Genomic DNA, 15776 nt, shown 5'->3' with positions numbered 1-15776 from the left:
CATGCAGAGCACCCTGCCTTCCGTTCACGAACTCATGCAATCTCCACGTAACTCTCCCAACAGCCTCATGAGATAAGTCCTCTCATTACATTCATTTTACAGATGAAGGAACTAAGGCTCCAATAGGCTCCCCCAAGGTCACAGCTAGTAAGTGACAGAGCTGGGATTTGAACCTAGCAGTCTGATTCCAGAGCTCTGACTCTTACCCAGTACGCCTGCATGTCTCTGTCATTAATGCTGTCACCAAATATTTTCAGTTCTCCTTGGACAGATGGTAACACTGATCTTCCCTACCTATTCTGGCCAATGAAATGTGAGCAAAAGTGGTGTCATTTTTGGTGGAAATTTTAAGAGCCAGTTATCATTGCCACATTCTTTTTCCTTCTCTAATAGTTGTAGAAACACAGTGAAGGAGCCTCCCTGGGCCTGGGTCCCTGAGTGAGGATGACATAAAGCCTGCCCGTCCACCCCCTAGCTGACCTGCAATGGGCATGCAGTGTGAATAAGAAATAACCTTTGCCATTTTTAAGCCATGGAGACATGGGGGTTGTGACCGTGGCACACCCCAGCCTATGCTGACCAGTCCAAGGCCAAGTGTCTCCTGTTGATTACGTTTGGCATCAGTGCCCAAGCTGCCTTCTCCCAATCACCTGAAAGCTTTGGCTCCTCATTCAGGTTTGAAAAGCAGCAAGAGAAGAGGGGAGTCAGTCCTCCAAATATGGAAGTGGGGATGTGTTTTGGGAGATATGCCCGTGCTCTGGGGCTGAGGTTATGCTGAATGAAATCTCCACCCAGCCCTGGAAGACCACGGACAGACACACAAGCTTTAAGAAGCTTCAAGCTTCTGTCCATACTCATTTATTGGCTCTCCATAATTTTATTCCCCGATTTTAAAGTAGGAATGACTGGCCTGGCAGGAGGGCCGGACTCCCAAGTTCGGAGGGCACTGCAGGCTGACTATGACCTTGCAGGCCTGGATCTGAACATCCTCCTCGGGGTGGATGACCAGAGCAAGCAGTCGGTCTGCCAGGCGTGACTCATTCCCGAAGAGGGCTTCGTGCAGAGACTGCTCGTTGTAATGCCATTTCACGGCGCGGTAATGGGATGCATTCCGGCCCTCACTCAGCCGCTCAGCAAACACCAGTACCTCAAACAGGAGACTCCCTGGCTGGGTGGACTGGAACAGATTCAGGAAGTTGGGGTGCACCTGTGATGGGAATGGTGAGAGAGGCAAGTTCTAAAATTCCTATTCTTTCATCCTCCTAGTGCCTCAACTGCCCAATATACTCAAGTTTCAGACTCAACTGTACAGGAATTTTTTAGTTTTCCTTTCATTATCACAGCTGGGCTTAAGCAATCCTCCCACCTCTGCCTCCCCAGTAGCTAGAACTACAGGTATGTGCCATTGCACCCAGCTAATATTTATTTAATTTTCTTTAGAGATGGTGTCTCACTATGTTGTCCAGGCTGGTCTTGAACTCCTGGGCTCAAGTAATCCTCCCATCTTAGCCTCCTGAGTTGCTGGGATTACAAGCATGAACCACTATACCTGGCTAAATGTGCATTTAATAACTGTATAGTATTCTAGGTAAATATAATGGCTCAAGCTTATTTGTGTTATTTATACCAAGTAAACCCTTACTAGTTTTAGTTTTTTTATCTGTCAATTGCTGAAAGAATAGTTAAAATCTTCCAAATCTCCCACTGTGGCGGTAGATTTGTTAATAGCTCTTTATAATTCCATCAAGTTTTGCCATATATGTAACTTGAGATTATGTTATTAAGTGCGTCTAAGTTTAGAGTTGCTTTATCGTTCTGGTAAACTGAACCACTGATTATTACATAGTAACTCTTTCTATCCCTAATACTGTTCTTTACCATAAGTCATTTTTTACTAATATTAAAATAACCTACACTAACTTTTGTTTTGTCTCATGTTCCTAACTCTAGGAGTTCAGAAAGCTCGCCCCCCCCAAGGGAGAGTCCTCCTCCCAACAAAATGGATCCTCATCGTATTGGGAGAACAGAAGAGAGCGGATGGTTTTCTTTTTCTTTTTCTTTTTCTTTTTTTTTTTTTTAGAGATGAGGTCTCACTCTGTCACCCAGCCTGAAGTACAGTGGCACAATCATAGCTTACTGCATCCTTGAACTCCTGGGCTCAAATGATCCTCCCATCTCAGCCTCCCAAGCAGCTGGGACTACAGATGCACACCACCATGCTTGGCTAATTTTTAAATTTTCTGTACAGACAGGGTCTCACTATGTTGCCCAGGCTGGTCTTGAACTCCTGGCCTCAATCAATCCTCCCACCTCAGCCTCTTGAGCAAGTAGCTGGGATTATAGGCATGAGCCGCTCTGCCCAGCAAGGGGATGGTTTTTAATGCATTTAGTGCAGAGACAGGAAGAATAAGACAATTTATCAAGGCTAATTCTGGATGAAGAAGCCATGATTCTTCCCTCCCCAATAACTGAGGTGTATCCATTAGCCCCTCTTCAGTGTCTTTCTCACCTGGCAGTTGAGAATATCATAGAGGAGGTCGTTCTTCTGTGCCAGGTAGCTCAGCAACCGTACGGCTTGCACCTGCACAGAGGAAAGAGTAAAGCATGGGGAGGAAGGTGAGTCTGGGCCCAAGCAGGGAAGACAAACTTCTGCTCCTCCTGCTTGGTGCTGTGTGCTGTGCTGGGGCTGGTCAGGAAGGCAGGGCCGTGGCCACGGTCCTCAGGCACCTGTGCCAGGATGCAGTCTGACTGCAGGATCTCCATCAAGGCGGGCATCACCCGTCGCAACTGCGGATGCACATAGTCAGGCAGCGGGAGGTTGTTGAGCAGTCTGAGGCCCGCAATGTGCAGCTCCGTGTCCCAGATGGTGGAGATCAGTTCCAGGACTTTGATGGTGTGTTCCTGGGGTGAGGGGGAAAGAAGGGTCAGCTTTTATGCGGTGATCCCCACCACTACCCTAGCCTCTGACTTCACGCCTCACTACCCCACCCGTGACCCCTGGGCCAAACCAACAGACAGTTCCCCAGACTTGAGCTCTCAACATCGTCTGACCTAGTTGACCACTCCCACCCCCCTGGACATCTGTCTTCATTTGGCTTCTCTTTCACAGGCTTCTGCCTAGTTCTTCTTCTGCCTAACCTGCTCTTCCCTACCTACAGCACTCCTGTAGGGATATCCTCAGACCCACAGTATTAAATACCATCCACATGGTGATGCCTTTCAAGTTCATGCCTCCAGCCCAAGCCTCTCCTTGAACTCCAGACTCATATATTCAGCTGCCAACTGCACTTTTCTCCCTGAAGGTCTGATAGACCTCTCAGAGTCACCACGCTCTCCCCACCCCACACCCGCTTCTTCCACAGCCTTCCCCGTCTCAGCGATTGGTTATGCATTTCCTCCAGCTGCTCAGACCAAAAATCTGTGGTATTCTTGACCCCTTTCTTTCTCTCAACACCCCCTTTTCCAATCCTTCAGAAAATCCTGTCGGCACTCCCTTCAACGTCTAGCCACTTGATCAAAAATCAAGCCACTTCTCACCACCCCCACTGCTACCACCCTCTTCTGAGCCACATCCTCTCTCCCCTGGATTTCTGCAATAGCCTCTTGTCTCCCTGCTGCCGTCCTTGCCCCCCTGCATCTATTTTCACAACAGCAGACATGTCAGACATGTCACTCATCCGCTTACGAGCCCCTATTTCATTCAGGGTAAAAGTGAAAGTCCTTACGGTGGCATATTGTCCCCCATGATCTACACCTCCCTCCACTGCTTCTTTGATCTCATCTCCTGTTCTCTCCTTTGCTGCTGTGGTTTCCACAACGGCCTCCTTAGCTATTCCTTGAACGTGCCAGGTACACACCTGTCTCAGGGCGTTCGCACAGGCTGTTCCCTCTGCTCAGAACACCCTTCCCCCAGAGACTCACAACTTCATGCTTATCTCCTGCAAGGCTTCGCTTAAACATCACCTTTTCAAGGAGGCTTTTCCTCAACCACCCCCATTCCAGCCTTCCTTATACCCCATCTTTATTTTATATTCCTGCATAGCATTGTCACATGTAACACACTTTCCATCTGTAAACTTTTTATTTTGAAATAATTATTAACATAGATTCACAGGAAGTTGCGAAAATAACACAGAGAGGTCCAGTGCGCCCTTCACTCAGTTTCCCTTGATGGTTACGTCTTACATAATCATAGCACAATAACTGAAACTAGGAAACTGGTATTGGTACGTGTGCCTAGTTCTAGGTTCTTTTAATCACATGGACAGATGTGTGTAACCACCACTATGATCAACAGATTATTCCCGCAGAACTGTCCCACCTCTACAGAGATCTCCCCCGTGGGACGCCTTTAGGGTCACTCCCTCCTACTCCCCCAGCCCGGACCCTTGGCAGCCACTAATCTGTTTTCCATCTCTCTGAGTTTTTTCTTTTTTTTTTTTTTTTTTGAGACAGAGTCTCACTTTGTTGCCCCGGCTAGAGTGAGTGCCGTGGCATCAGCCTAGCTCACAGCAACCTCAGACTCCTGGGCTTAAGCGATCCTACTGTCTCAGCCTCCCGAGTAGCTGGGACTACAGGCATGAGCCACCATGCCCGGCTAATTTTTTTTGTATATATATTTTTAGTTGGCCAGATAATTTCTTTCTATTTTTAGTAGAGACGGGGTCTCACTCTTGCTCAGGCTGGTCTCGAACTCCTGACCTCGAGCGATCCACCCGCCTCGGCCTCCCAGAGCTAGGATTACAGGCGTGAGCCACCGCGCCCGGCCTCTCTCTGAGTTTTTTCATTTTGAGAATGCTATATAAAAGGAATCAAACTTTATGTGAACTTCTGAGATTGGCTTTTTTCACTTAGCATAATGCCCTTGGGATCTACCCAAGTTGTTTGGTATCACCAAGTCGTACTCTGTGCTATGGGGCACCACCATGTGCTGGCCCATTCACCTGTTGAGAGACACTTTGGTTGTTTCCACAGTTTTTGGCTATTCCAAATAAGACCACTATGAACAATTATGTACAGGTTTTTATGCAGATGTAAGTTTTAATTTTTCTAGGATAAATGTCTAGGAGTGCAATTGCTGGCGGGTAAATGAATATTTAGTTTTGAAAGAAACTGCCAATTTTCCAGAGTGGCTGCTGTACCATTTTACATTCCCACTGGCAATGTATGAAAGAATTCAATTTCTTTGAATCTTTGCCAGCATTTGGTATTGTCACTAATTTTGATTTTGGATCTTCTGATAGCTGTATAGTAATATCTTACTGTGGTCTCAATTTGCATTTCCCTAACAGCTAGTGACATTAAATATTTTCATGTGCTTATTTGCAATCCATATATCTTCTTCAGTGAAATATCTCTTCATGTCTTTTGCTCATTTCCTAATTGGATTGCATGTTTTCTTTAATGTTGAATTTGGAGAGCACTTTACATAATACAGACAAGTCCTTTATCAGATACGTGGTTTGCAAATATTTTCTCCCAGTCTGCAGTTTGTCTTTTCATCTTCTTAACTGGGTCTTTCTGGGAGCAAATGTTTTCAATTTTAATGAAGTCCAATTTATTTTTTTTCTTTTATAGATCATGCTTTTGGTGCCACGAGCTATTTACCAAGCCCAAGGTCCCAAAAGATTTTCTTACTCAAAACTGCTCTCCCTACCCCCACTCAGCCTTCCTTAGCCTCCCTCTTTTTTCTCTGTAGCACTTACATGAAACACACTGTATGTTGTACTTATTTGTATATTGCATGCCTCACCCTGTTAGAATATACATCCTACAAGGGCAGGCGTCTTTCCTGTTGTTTACTGCTTTCTCTCTAGTGCCTAGAACAGTGTGCTGGCACAAGGTAAGTGTTCAATGTACATTTGTTGAACGAATGAATGGATCCTGGGTCCTGAGATGCAATCTGCTTGGACCTACAGGTATTGCCAAAGACAGGGAACCTCACAAGCTGTACCTTTGTGAGCTATGGAAGAAATAGCAAGAATCCAGGGTTGGAAGTAAGTGTCCCATTAGTACCCTGCTCTCCCTGCCCCCATCCCTGTCTGCTGAGACCTGAAGGACAGTTTGGAGTTAGTAGGTCCGGGGCAGGGTTTCAGGAGCAGGGAGCCGCAGGTGCCAGGGCCAGGGCATGGGAGAGCATAAAGCACACAGTGTAAGTGGCCGGGGTTAGGGCAGGGAAGTGTAGTCCACCAACAACCATGCACTTCATGCTGACAGCCTCGGGGGCAGAAAGACAGCAGGCAGATGGGGAGTGTGGTGTGGCTTAGGGAATGGCGTGAGCTCCACTTTGGATGTGTTGGGTCAGAGGGCTTCTAGGGCATCTAAGTGGATACGTCCAATAGCAGCTGGCCACGGGGAAGACATCAGGGGAGCCCCCAGGCTGCAGAGATCCAGAAGAACACATCTAGATGGAAATTGAGATCAGGGAGTAACTAACCTGGAAAGAGAAGGGAGTCAGGTCCTCAGGACACTACCCTGGAGCAAAGGGAACAGTGCAGATGAGGCCACTGGCATCAGGATTTCCTGGGGGGCTTGTGAAAAACATAGCTTCCCTGTTGAACTTAACTCTCTAGATGTGGGCCCCCAACTCTTTGCTTTTAAGCAGCTCTTCAGGCAATTCTGACATGATTGCGGGCCACAGCCTTAGGGAAACAGAGGGGCTGAGGGATGTAGCCAGCGAGTGCAGACCTAGAGACTTTTTGTGTGTTTCTCAATCTGTTTTTATTTTTTTGGTATTTTCTAATTGATATGTCATAGTTGTACGTATTTGGGGGGGCACATGTAAAGAAACTTTTTTTCTCCAAAAATAGTTTATTGCAAAAAATTTTTAAGTGTGAAATTGCCAAGTGTTGGTGAGGGTATGACACAATAGGAACACTCGGACAGTGGGGTGTAGATTGATACAACCCTTCTGGAAAAGTTGGGCATAGCCTCTGACCCAGCCATTCCACTCCTGCACACCTAGAGAAACTCTCCCAGGCATGAGGGAGATGTACATGAGAATGTTCACGGCATGGTGTGCGTGCAGCAAGTACCTGGAAACAACTCAGATGCCTACCAATGGGCAAATGGTATGGTTACTTGTAAAACAATATAGGATAGGGCGAGTGGTGAAAAAGAAGGAAACAGAGCTGCCCAGTAAGGTGAATCTTTCAATGCTGGAGGAAAAAAAGGCAAACCACAGAAGAAGAATACAAACCACCTACTTCCGTGTACACAAAGCTTAAAAACATCCCAGACTATATTTAACCTATTTATCATCTGCCTTGCCCTGCTAGAATATGCAGGGCTACGTGCATATATGGTAAAACTATACCCCGGAACTGATACGCAAAATGCAGACCAATGATTGTCTCTGGTGGGGGAGGCAGTTGAAATGGAGGGGGCCACATCTGGGGGCGTCTAACATATTGGCCACGTTCTCCCTCTTAGCCTGGGTCTGGTGGTACATGTTTTGTTTTATTGTTATTCTTTCTACCTTACATGTATATAGTATTTGCAAGTTTTAAATGTTTTACTTATTTTTAATTTGGGAGAGATAGACATTTTGCTAGGGGGAAACTAGGAGGTCAAGGAAGAGGATTTTCTGGCTTTCTTTGGAAGACAGGAGGGATTGGAGCACGCTGGATGCGGATGGGAAGGAGCCTGGAGGCCACTGGGGCAGAGGGGCTGAGCAAGGAGGGGTGCTGTGTGCAGGCCTGAGATCAGCACGACCACAGACAGGGAGAAAGCCATGTTTGCGTGGCACCAGCGGGAAAACAGGGAGGACAGGTGCGGAAACAGGTGAGCCGGGGGCATTACGGTGGGAAATGGGGGGAGGTGACATCTGATGGTTTAATGTTTTCTCTACAGGGTGGTGGTGAAGGCTTCTGTGGTCCAGCCATCTTAAAAATTTCCTGAGTGATACAAATGTCTTTTGTTATTCTTAACCCTTTTGGTCACACCAAGAGTTTATGCCAATGAGGTAGCTCATTGGAGGGCCCTTGGGTAGCTTCAGGGTGAGGGCTGCTCAACAGAAAGACCAAGGTATGATGAGAGGTTTGGGATTTTCAACCACCAACCTTTGGGAGGGGAGAAGGGCTGGAGATTGAGGTCAATCACCAATGGCTGGTGATTTAATCAACATTGCCATTAAAACCTCTAGCCAATGAGGTTCAGAGTTTCCAGGTTGCTGAACCCAAGAGATGCTGGGAGTGGGGGGTGCCCAGAGAGGGCCTGGAAGCTCCATTCCCCTTCCCCAACCCTTTGCCCCATGCATCTGGCTGTTCCTAATTTGTGTCCTTTATAATAAACTGGTAAAAGTAAAGCATCTTCCCAAGTTCAGTGGGTCATGTTAGCAAGTTATCAAACCTAAAGAGGCAGTTGTGGGAACCCCTGAATTTATAGCTGGTCAGTCAGAAGTCAGACTTGTGACTGGTGTCTGACGTAGTCGGGGCAGTCTTGCGGGACTGAGCCCTTAACCTGGGCGTCCGCGCGGACTATGGGTAGTTAGTGTCAGAACTGAGTTGTTGGATTCCCAGCCGGCGTTGAGAATGGGTTGGTGTCAGAAAGAACCGCAAGGGGGCTTTCTGCTATGTGAGGTTCAGAGATATCACCAGTGCCCCAGGTTCAGTCTCCTCCCGAGCTTCAGAGGCTTTCATGACTCTGCTGGGAATCTGACTACCATCTTCCCACTTGTTTCTGGGTTACAAACTTAGATCCAAACAAACTTCTGGAACACGAGCACTTATCCTGTGCCAATTAAGGGACTCAAATTCTACGGACATCCTGTGTGCTCTGCCCCACCACTTGGCCCTGGGCTCACCTGGATTTTGAGCCTGAATTTTCTGATGCCAGAGAAAGCTTTAAGTGAGTTCAGAGCTTGGATTTTGACACTGTTGTCCTCGTCATCCAGCATGCTGCCCACCAACATGATGTCATCGGTAGTACAAGCAGAGGCCTGGAGTATGTGGGGAGAGACGGCAGAGGCAGGAAAAGCGGGTGTCCTGGGCCCACTGTCCCCCATGTCACCACCATCCCTCAGCACACCCCTCCCACCATCAGCCAGAGAGAGACAGGTCCCAGGACGCTGTCTGGCCAGTCAAGGGACAGGGATCAGCTGTAAGCCCCAGGGGCCAGGCTAGCGAAGAGGGACCTCCTGCTTCCCTTCCCTCACCTCAGCCTCCAGCAAGTACACACAGCGCGTGATACTGTGCAGGATCATGCTCTTGGCGTACTCATCGTGTTTGCACTCCAAAGAGTTGAGAAGCCTCCGGAGCTCACCTGAGTCCCGCCCATGCCGCTCTCGCTCGATTGCCAGGCCTAGACAGCCACCCAGCCCAGTTCAGGCTGTAGACTCAGAAGCAATGAAAGAATGGGGTTGGGAAGCAGGGGACAGGGACCTGGGGATAAGGCTGCCTTGCCTCTGCTGAAGAGAAACCTCCTCCCTATATGCAGGACCACCATGCACAGTTGACTAGGGCGTGTACTACACAAGGGCACCATGTCTAATGTTATATCGTCCAGAGCATATCGTCATAGTCTTGTCTATCTAACAATTTTCTGGCATATGGCTGTAACAAGCAGCTTTTCACCACTACAAGTATATGGCCACGATGTTCCAGCAGATGGCAATAGAGAGTCTTGCAGAAGGGGCGAATTTTCCTGCTTGCACAAAAGAACCATATGGACTTAGTGGAAGCTCTGGGCATGTAGGTCCTCCAATTTTCCCTTTCCTTAAAGTCTCGAGTTCCTGGGGCAAGAAAGGGATGGGGGGAGCTGCTGATGCCAAGTTTCCAAGAAGTGGAATCCTGGGAGCCAGAGTAAATGTAGTGCTTGGAGACTTGCCAGATGAGTCTGAGGATCCACTTGCATGAGATCCAGAGACCCTGAACTAGCATCTCTAGCAGGGCTTTGCCTAGGGCACTGCAGGGTGGGCCTAAGGAAGATGAAGAAGAGAAACAGGAAGGAGAGGAACTTGGAGGAGTCACCTTTGGGCTCTCCCACATCGGAGGCCTCGGGAACAGGTGCCTCCTGGGGTAGAGCCCTCTCCCCAGGGCCCGGACACTCACGAGCGATACAGACAGGCGAGTTGGAACAGAGGGGTGGTTGGCATTTTATGCATTCCCTGATGGCCTTGTAGATAAGGTAGATGGCCCCGGCGCCTGTGGCCAGGCTCACTACGCATTTGCGGATGTCCAGTTGCCTCAGGTATTGGGGGATGCTCTTGCCCATGTCTTCAGCGTTGCCTTGTGCCCGGGTGGGAGGCAGGCCCAAGGCACCTGGGAGGTGCCTTCTGGAACCAGAACTCTGGCAGGGCCAGGAACCAGGGTACCGGAATCGGAACTGAAGCAACAAAGGAAACTGGGGAGACCATGGGATGGAGGGTGGTGGTCAGGAAATGGGGCAGTCAGGGGTCCTTTTAAAAAGAGAGAAGGTTCAGCTTTAGAGGCTGTACGAGATGAAGCTCAAGACCTCAAGGGGAATCAAAAGGCAGGGGGAAGGAGGGTCCTTCGCACCCCCTTTTCTTTAGGGGACACAGGTTCTCTGGCCTTCTCATCTGTGATCTTTCCACCACAGAGCTACACTTGGACCCTGCTTCCTCCCGCAGGGCTCCTTGCCCCCACTGGATGATGAAGAGGGGAGCATCTTATCAAGTACACAGAGTCTGGAGACAAAGCCAGCAACTGCCTGCTGCCCTGGAGTTCACATGTTTGGCAAAAAGCTCTTGAGGGCAGCTGTTTTGCAACTCCAGCAGCCTGCAAAGACTCCTGCACTTAGTAGGTACTTAAGGCATGTTCTGTCATTCTTTGAGGACTGGGAGCAGAATGATGACAGAGTCTAGAAACTGGGGCTCCAAGCTCCTCTAACCAGAGCGACCCTGGAGGAGGAAGGGACTGCCCTTGCCTGGGTCTCCGTTTCTGCATTTGTAACCTGAAGGGATCCAGACTTGCCGCTCTAAAACTCCATGATGGAAATATGAGTAGGTCTGTGCCTTTCAGCCATTGTGGGTCTAAAACTGGGAGCACCACCTCTCAGCCTCCCCACAAGTGGGATGAGGCCCGAGACCCCCTCTGGAGTCAGAAAATGCCACCACCCCAGAGGATGGGAGCCCACCTTCGGAGGCCTTGATCTCCACCACTAGGATGAGGCAGGTGAGACCAGACCCTTCCACCCACCCTCTGCCCCCGGCCCCACTCTGGCACAGAATGGCAAAGTCACAAGCCCCAAGCTAGGGGTAGGCTCAGAGCAGGTGTTGAGCATGGTTGTACCAGAACAAGGCTTCACCAGCCTGGCTTTGAGCTCCTTTTGGGATAGCTGGGACGGAAGGCTCTGGGTCCTAGGCCGCACCTGGGCTGGAGGGAAGTGGGGAAACAGGGAAATAGTATCTCCAACAATGCTGTGGCCAGCCAGGCCTGCCCAGTCAGAGCCTTGGCCCATCACGCGTAGGTGGCAGCAGAAAATGGGCAACACTCCTGGGTGGTTGTTCTCTTCCCATCCTCTCTTCCATCCTCAGCCCTCCTCAAGGGTCTTTCCTTCCACTCTACTCAGCCCCAAGGTGAGTGACTGCAGGGACTGCCTGCAGTGAGGGGTGAGCACAGGCCCACGGAGGCCTCGCCATTGCCATGCAACCACGCTCACAGCCCACGAACTCTGGGCAGGAAACGGCTGCCTGATGGGAACTGTCGTTTTAGGTTCCAAGGCTTCCTGGCAGAGCTGAGACTAAATCCCACAGGACAAGGTCCCTGCTCTGCCCTTCTACAAAGTGGGACCCAGAGTCACCAGCCCCTCCATCTCATGGAGTTGATTCTGCAACCCTCACACCCGAAGCAAATGTGGTGACATCTGTCCTTTAAAGACCTCCAAAGACAGTTCTTTCTTGGCTGTAACCTAACATCCTCCTGGTACATCTAAAGCCCATTTCTTCTGGTTCTGCCCTCAGATGATTCAGAGTAGAGGGAGAGTCATCATCATCTCCAGGGTGACATTTTCACTAGACGACAGCACAAAAAAATTAAGACAGAGGAATGTCTATTTGTCGGTATAAAGTCAATGACTGTCCTTGGGAATAACTGTTTTCAATTCAGATGTCATTCCTGTTTAGAGGAGAATTAAAATTTTTTTATGAAATGACGATAATACATGGTGTGGTTTGAATGTTCTTAGGGAGCATAAATGAAAAGCTGCAACCCTTTATGGGAACCTGGCCTTCATTTGTTTTCCTCTTTTGTTTTTCTGTCAAATCCAGAAATCTGGAACCATTGGCCAGACAGAAGTCGAGTTGATACACACACAGCCATGAGCTTCTTACCTGGCCTCACCAGGGAGAAGGATGTGGGCTGCCCAAGCACACACCTCTGTGCCACTTGCACCAGCTTTTTGCCTTCAAGGCTGAAGTTCCCCCCGTGTTAGGTGCAGTGTAGTTTAGTGAATGACTGTTGATTCCAGACAGACCACCAGGGTTCACAACCAGTTCAACCTAGAGATCTCTTTGTGCCTCATTTTCCCCATCTGTAAAACAGCACTAATAAAACTTACTTTATGGTGCTGTGAGGATTAAGCACTTGGAGCAGTGCCCAGCACACAGAGCTCAACAACTGTTGACCGTAATCATAATCATTATGCAGTTTTCACCTGGACGAAAAAGTTGGTTGTGGGAAGGCAGTGAGCACAGATGGTAGGTCTCCGCGCATCCCTGGCCTGAAAAGTGGATTATTCAGCCCCTTCCACTCTCCCAGTACCTCTCACCCTGTCTTCCTCCTGTAACCCATTTAACTGCTCTTTTGGAGCCCAGTCTGAAGTCCCCACGAATACCCCAACCCATTCCCCTGAGCTACTTTGTTCTTAAAAACCAACCAACCACCTGTGACACTCTAAGGCGACTTCCTCATTCTCTTTACTAGTACCCTGGCGATGGGTGTAGCAGCCTAGTTAATTAGAGAAGCTCCAGCAGTCGGGGGCCTGCTAAGAAAGACACCCTGCTGGGCCATTACCAGGGCGACCCTGCAGGCGCCCAGCACTTGTGCGCACAGACGAAGAGAAATTAGCCTACTCTATACTCCAATGAAAAGCCCTTTGGAGTCCGACCGGGTTGGGTTCAAAACCCAGCAGCTTGGGGTTTGAACAAATTCCATAATCTGAGTCTCAGTTTCCTCCTCCAGAGTCTATTAATACCTACCTACTACCTGGCAGTCCTGCTGCCAGGTCTGAGAGAATGTGCTGTGACTCCCGGCGCACAGGGGACGCGACACGTGCGAGCTTCAGCCGCAGACAGCCGGAGCGCCCAGAGATGAAAGGCTGGGGCCGCCCCCGCCTGACGTGGATCCCGCATCCCCGAGGTCACCCCCTCCCCAGCTAGCGCTCACCCCGGCCCGGGAACCAGGTTCTGGGGCCCCCGGGTAGCTCGGAACTCCGGCGAAGGCGTGGGGACCGGAGGCACCGGGCGAAAGCACCGAGAGCGGAGGGGGCCAGCGCCCCTAGAGGAGGAGGACGCTTTTCCCCGCCGCGGGCCTCCCCCCATCTAGCTCTCCCTCCCCGGACTACCTCCTCCCCCCGCGCGCATCCGGCGACGGGCACAGGATGTTCTTTCGCTCCCGTCCCCCCCCTCCGCCCCCGCTCTCACTTTCTCTTCGCTCCCCTCCCCCACTCCCGCCGCGCCCGGCGCCGGCACCTAGTTTAACTCCTTCTCTGCCTCGCCCTGCGGCGCCTGCGCGCCTCCTGGGGGGCCCTCCCTTCCCGCCCGCCCCCCCAGGAAGCGGAGAGAGCGCGAGGGCTGCCCGGGAAGGGGTGGGCCTGCGCTGAGCGCGGGGCCCGGGTTCTCAGGGTCAGTTGGCGGGCGGAGGGGTGGAGGGGCTCACAGCGACCAAGGCGGCTCTCTCCGGAGCCCCCGCCAGCTCACCCGGGTGCGGGCGGGGTGCCCGCGCTCCAGCGAGCTGTGCGCATTAGCTCCGGGACCCGCGGGGGGCGGCCAGGGTCCGGGCCCTGCATCTCATCCTCCCCCCAGGTTCCGAGAAGGAGGGGCCCAGGGTTCGCGGAGAGGATGGAGAGAGGCCACGCCCCTCGCCTGCACGTCACTGCTTCCAAGGCAACCGGGGGCGGGGCGGTGGGCTGGAGAGGGACAGACCTTAGGGAATAGAGACTGCCGGATGCTCTGGGACGCGGTGGGGGTGGGGGCGCGCCGGGGGCGGGCTTTTCAATCTTCGCTAGTTCACTCACTGATGTCCAAGAAACCGGGTGAGGCACAGTTTATGTTTGCTCGTTCATTCAACAAACGTTTATTGAGTTTTAACTATGTTTGGCTCCATGCTTGGATACTTGGATACAGTGCTCGATCCGAACCCTGCTGGTAATCGTGAACTAGGGGAGGGTAGCCATGCGTCCGGGTTACATCCCTGGAACTGGCGTAATTATTAAGTGTCCCTTTTCACGCTTAAAGTTTCCCGGTATGGGCGGTAGATAAAGAAGGCCTTGCCCCCCTCCCGCCCCCCAATTCCTGTACGTGGAAAGAATACAAACTATTGTATGCTCACCATGCAACAAACACTTTCCTGGCACTTTGTATTCTCTGTAATCTTTGCCCCTCATTCTGCAAGGCAAGTATCATTAGCTCCTTTTTCAGAGATGAAACTGGCTCAGAGAGATTAAGAGACTTACCCAAAACCAAACAGCTAAGTTTTGGAACCGGGATCCAGACCCAAGTTGTGTGGCCTCCAAAGTACCTCATTCCTACTACTCAAAATAAATAGATGATATCAAATAAATAAAAGACACTGTCCCTGCCACGAAAGAGCTTATAAACTAGGAGGACCTGTCCCATATGTAGTTAAAATACTATAGGGCATGACTAAGCAATAAAATATAGAAAAGATTGAAGGTAGCTTATAAGGCTCAGAGGGAAACTGATGACCAAATGATCACCGTGGGGTGGTTATCAGAGCCTTCCTGCAGGAGGTGGATTTTGAGCTGGATCATAAAGTGGTGATGAGGCCAGGACCACTGGGTATTTGTGTGTGTCTACATGAGCTGTGGTGCCAAGTAGGAGAACAGTCTTGAGCATCAGACCAGGGACAGAGCTAGGCAGGTTGGAATCTCTCAATGGCAAGAAGATCCCTTTGTAAACCCCAAAGCCACTGCTTCGCTGCTCTCTTTTCTGCCTTCTACCCTCCTCCGTGGTTTTATTGGAGCAGAGGCTCCTAGCAGGCAGCTGCACTCATTCCACTCTGCACTCAGGTCTTTGCAGTTGGTATGATATTTGGCACAAACTCCTTGATATCAACTTGGATGTCAGCTTCTCTGTTCCCCATCCCTCTCTGAAGATTTTGGGGAAATGAAAGATAGTGGCTCTTCAAAACAAAAAGGGCCCGAGTGAGCATCAGGAAGCCAATAGGCTTGATGGGAACAGAGAGACCAAGTCAGCAGAGAGAACTGGAAGGATGAGAAAGGCACACCACCGGATGTTGATGTCACTTGAGGAACATTTGCTGCCTTCCTGCTGTGCAGCAGGCACTGTGCTAGACTCTGCAGCCTGGCCATGCTATGAATGAATTTGGTTCCCTTCATACAGAACACACAGGTTAGTAGCTGGTGTACCCAGTGTGTTGGTTGAGGAGTCTGACATTGATAACATGCACAATAAATGGTGTGTGAGAAAGATTATTCCAGTAGGGTGTGTAGGAGGAAGGAAAAATCTGAGTCAGAAAAGACAGTGTGGCAGCGGCTGTGGGAATTTGGGCCAAACGTAGAATCTATGGGGCTGGAGATGAAGGAATGAATGAGAAAAGTAATGAACAAATAATACT

At 50.1% G+C, this 15776-nt stretch overlaps 1 protein-coding gene across 1 annotated transcript; it reads right to left on the bottom strand.

Annotated features, from left to right (window-relative positions):
• Positions 1-825: 825 nt before the first annotated feature.
• On the bottom strand, positions 826-12074 carry ARMC12 (armadillo repeat containing 12). The gene is made up of 6 exons (XM_045543587.1): positions 9969-12074; positions 9155-9300; positions 8804-8938; positions 2728-2901; positions 2510-2581; positions 826-1207 (listed from the first exon to the last, which is right to left on the bottom strand). The coding sequence occupies exons 1-6, from the start codon at positions 10210-10212 to the stop codon at positions 878-880; spliced, it is 1101 nt and encodes a 366-aa protein (XP_045399543.1). The 5' UTR covers positions 10213-12074; the 3' UTR covers positions 826-877.
• Between the last annotated feature and the right edge of the window lie 3702 nt (positions 12075-15776).

Source organism: Lemur catta, chromosome 2 (assembly GCF_020740605.2).
Source record: "Lemur catta isolate mLemCat1 chromosome 2, mLemCat1.pri, whole genome shotgun sequence".
Taxonomy (NCBI): Eukaryota; Metazoa; Chordata; class Mammalia; order Primates; family Lemuridae; genus Lemur; species Lemur catta.
This window is presented reverse-complemented; position numbering and strand designations above follow the sequence as displayed.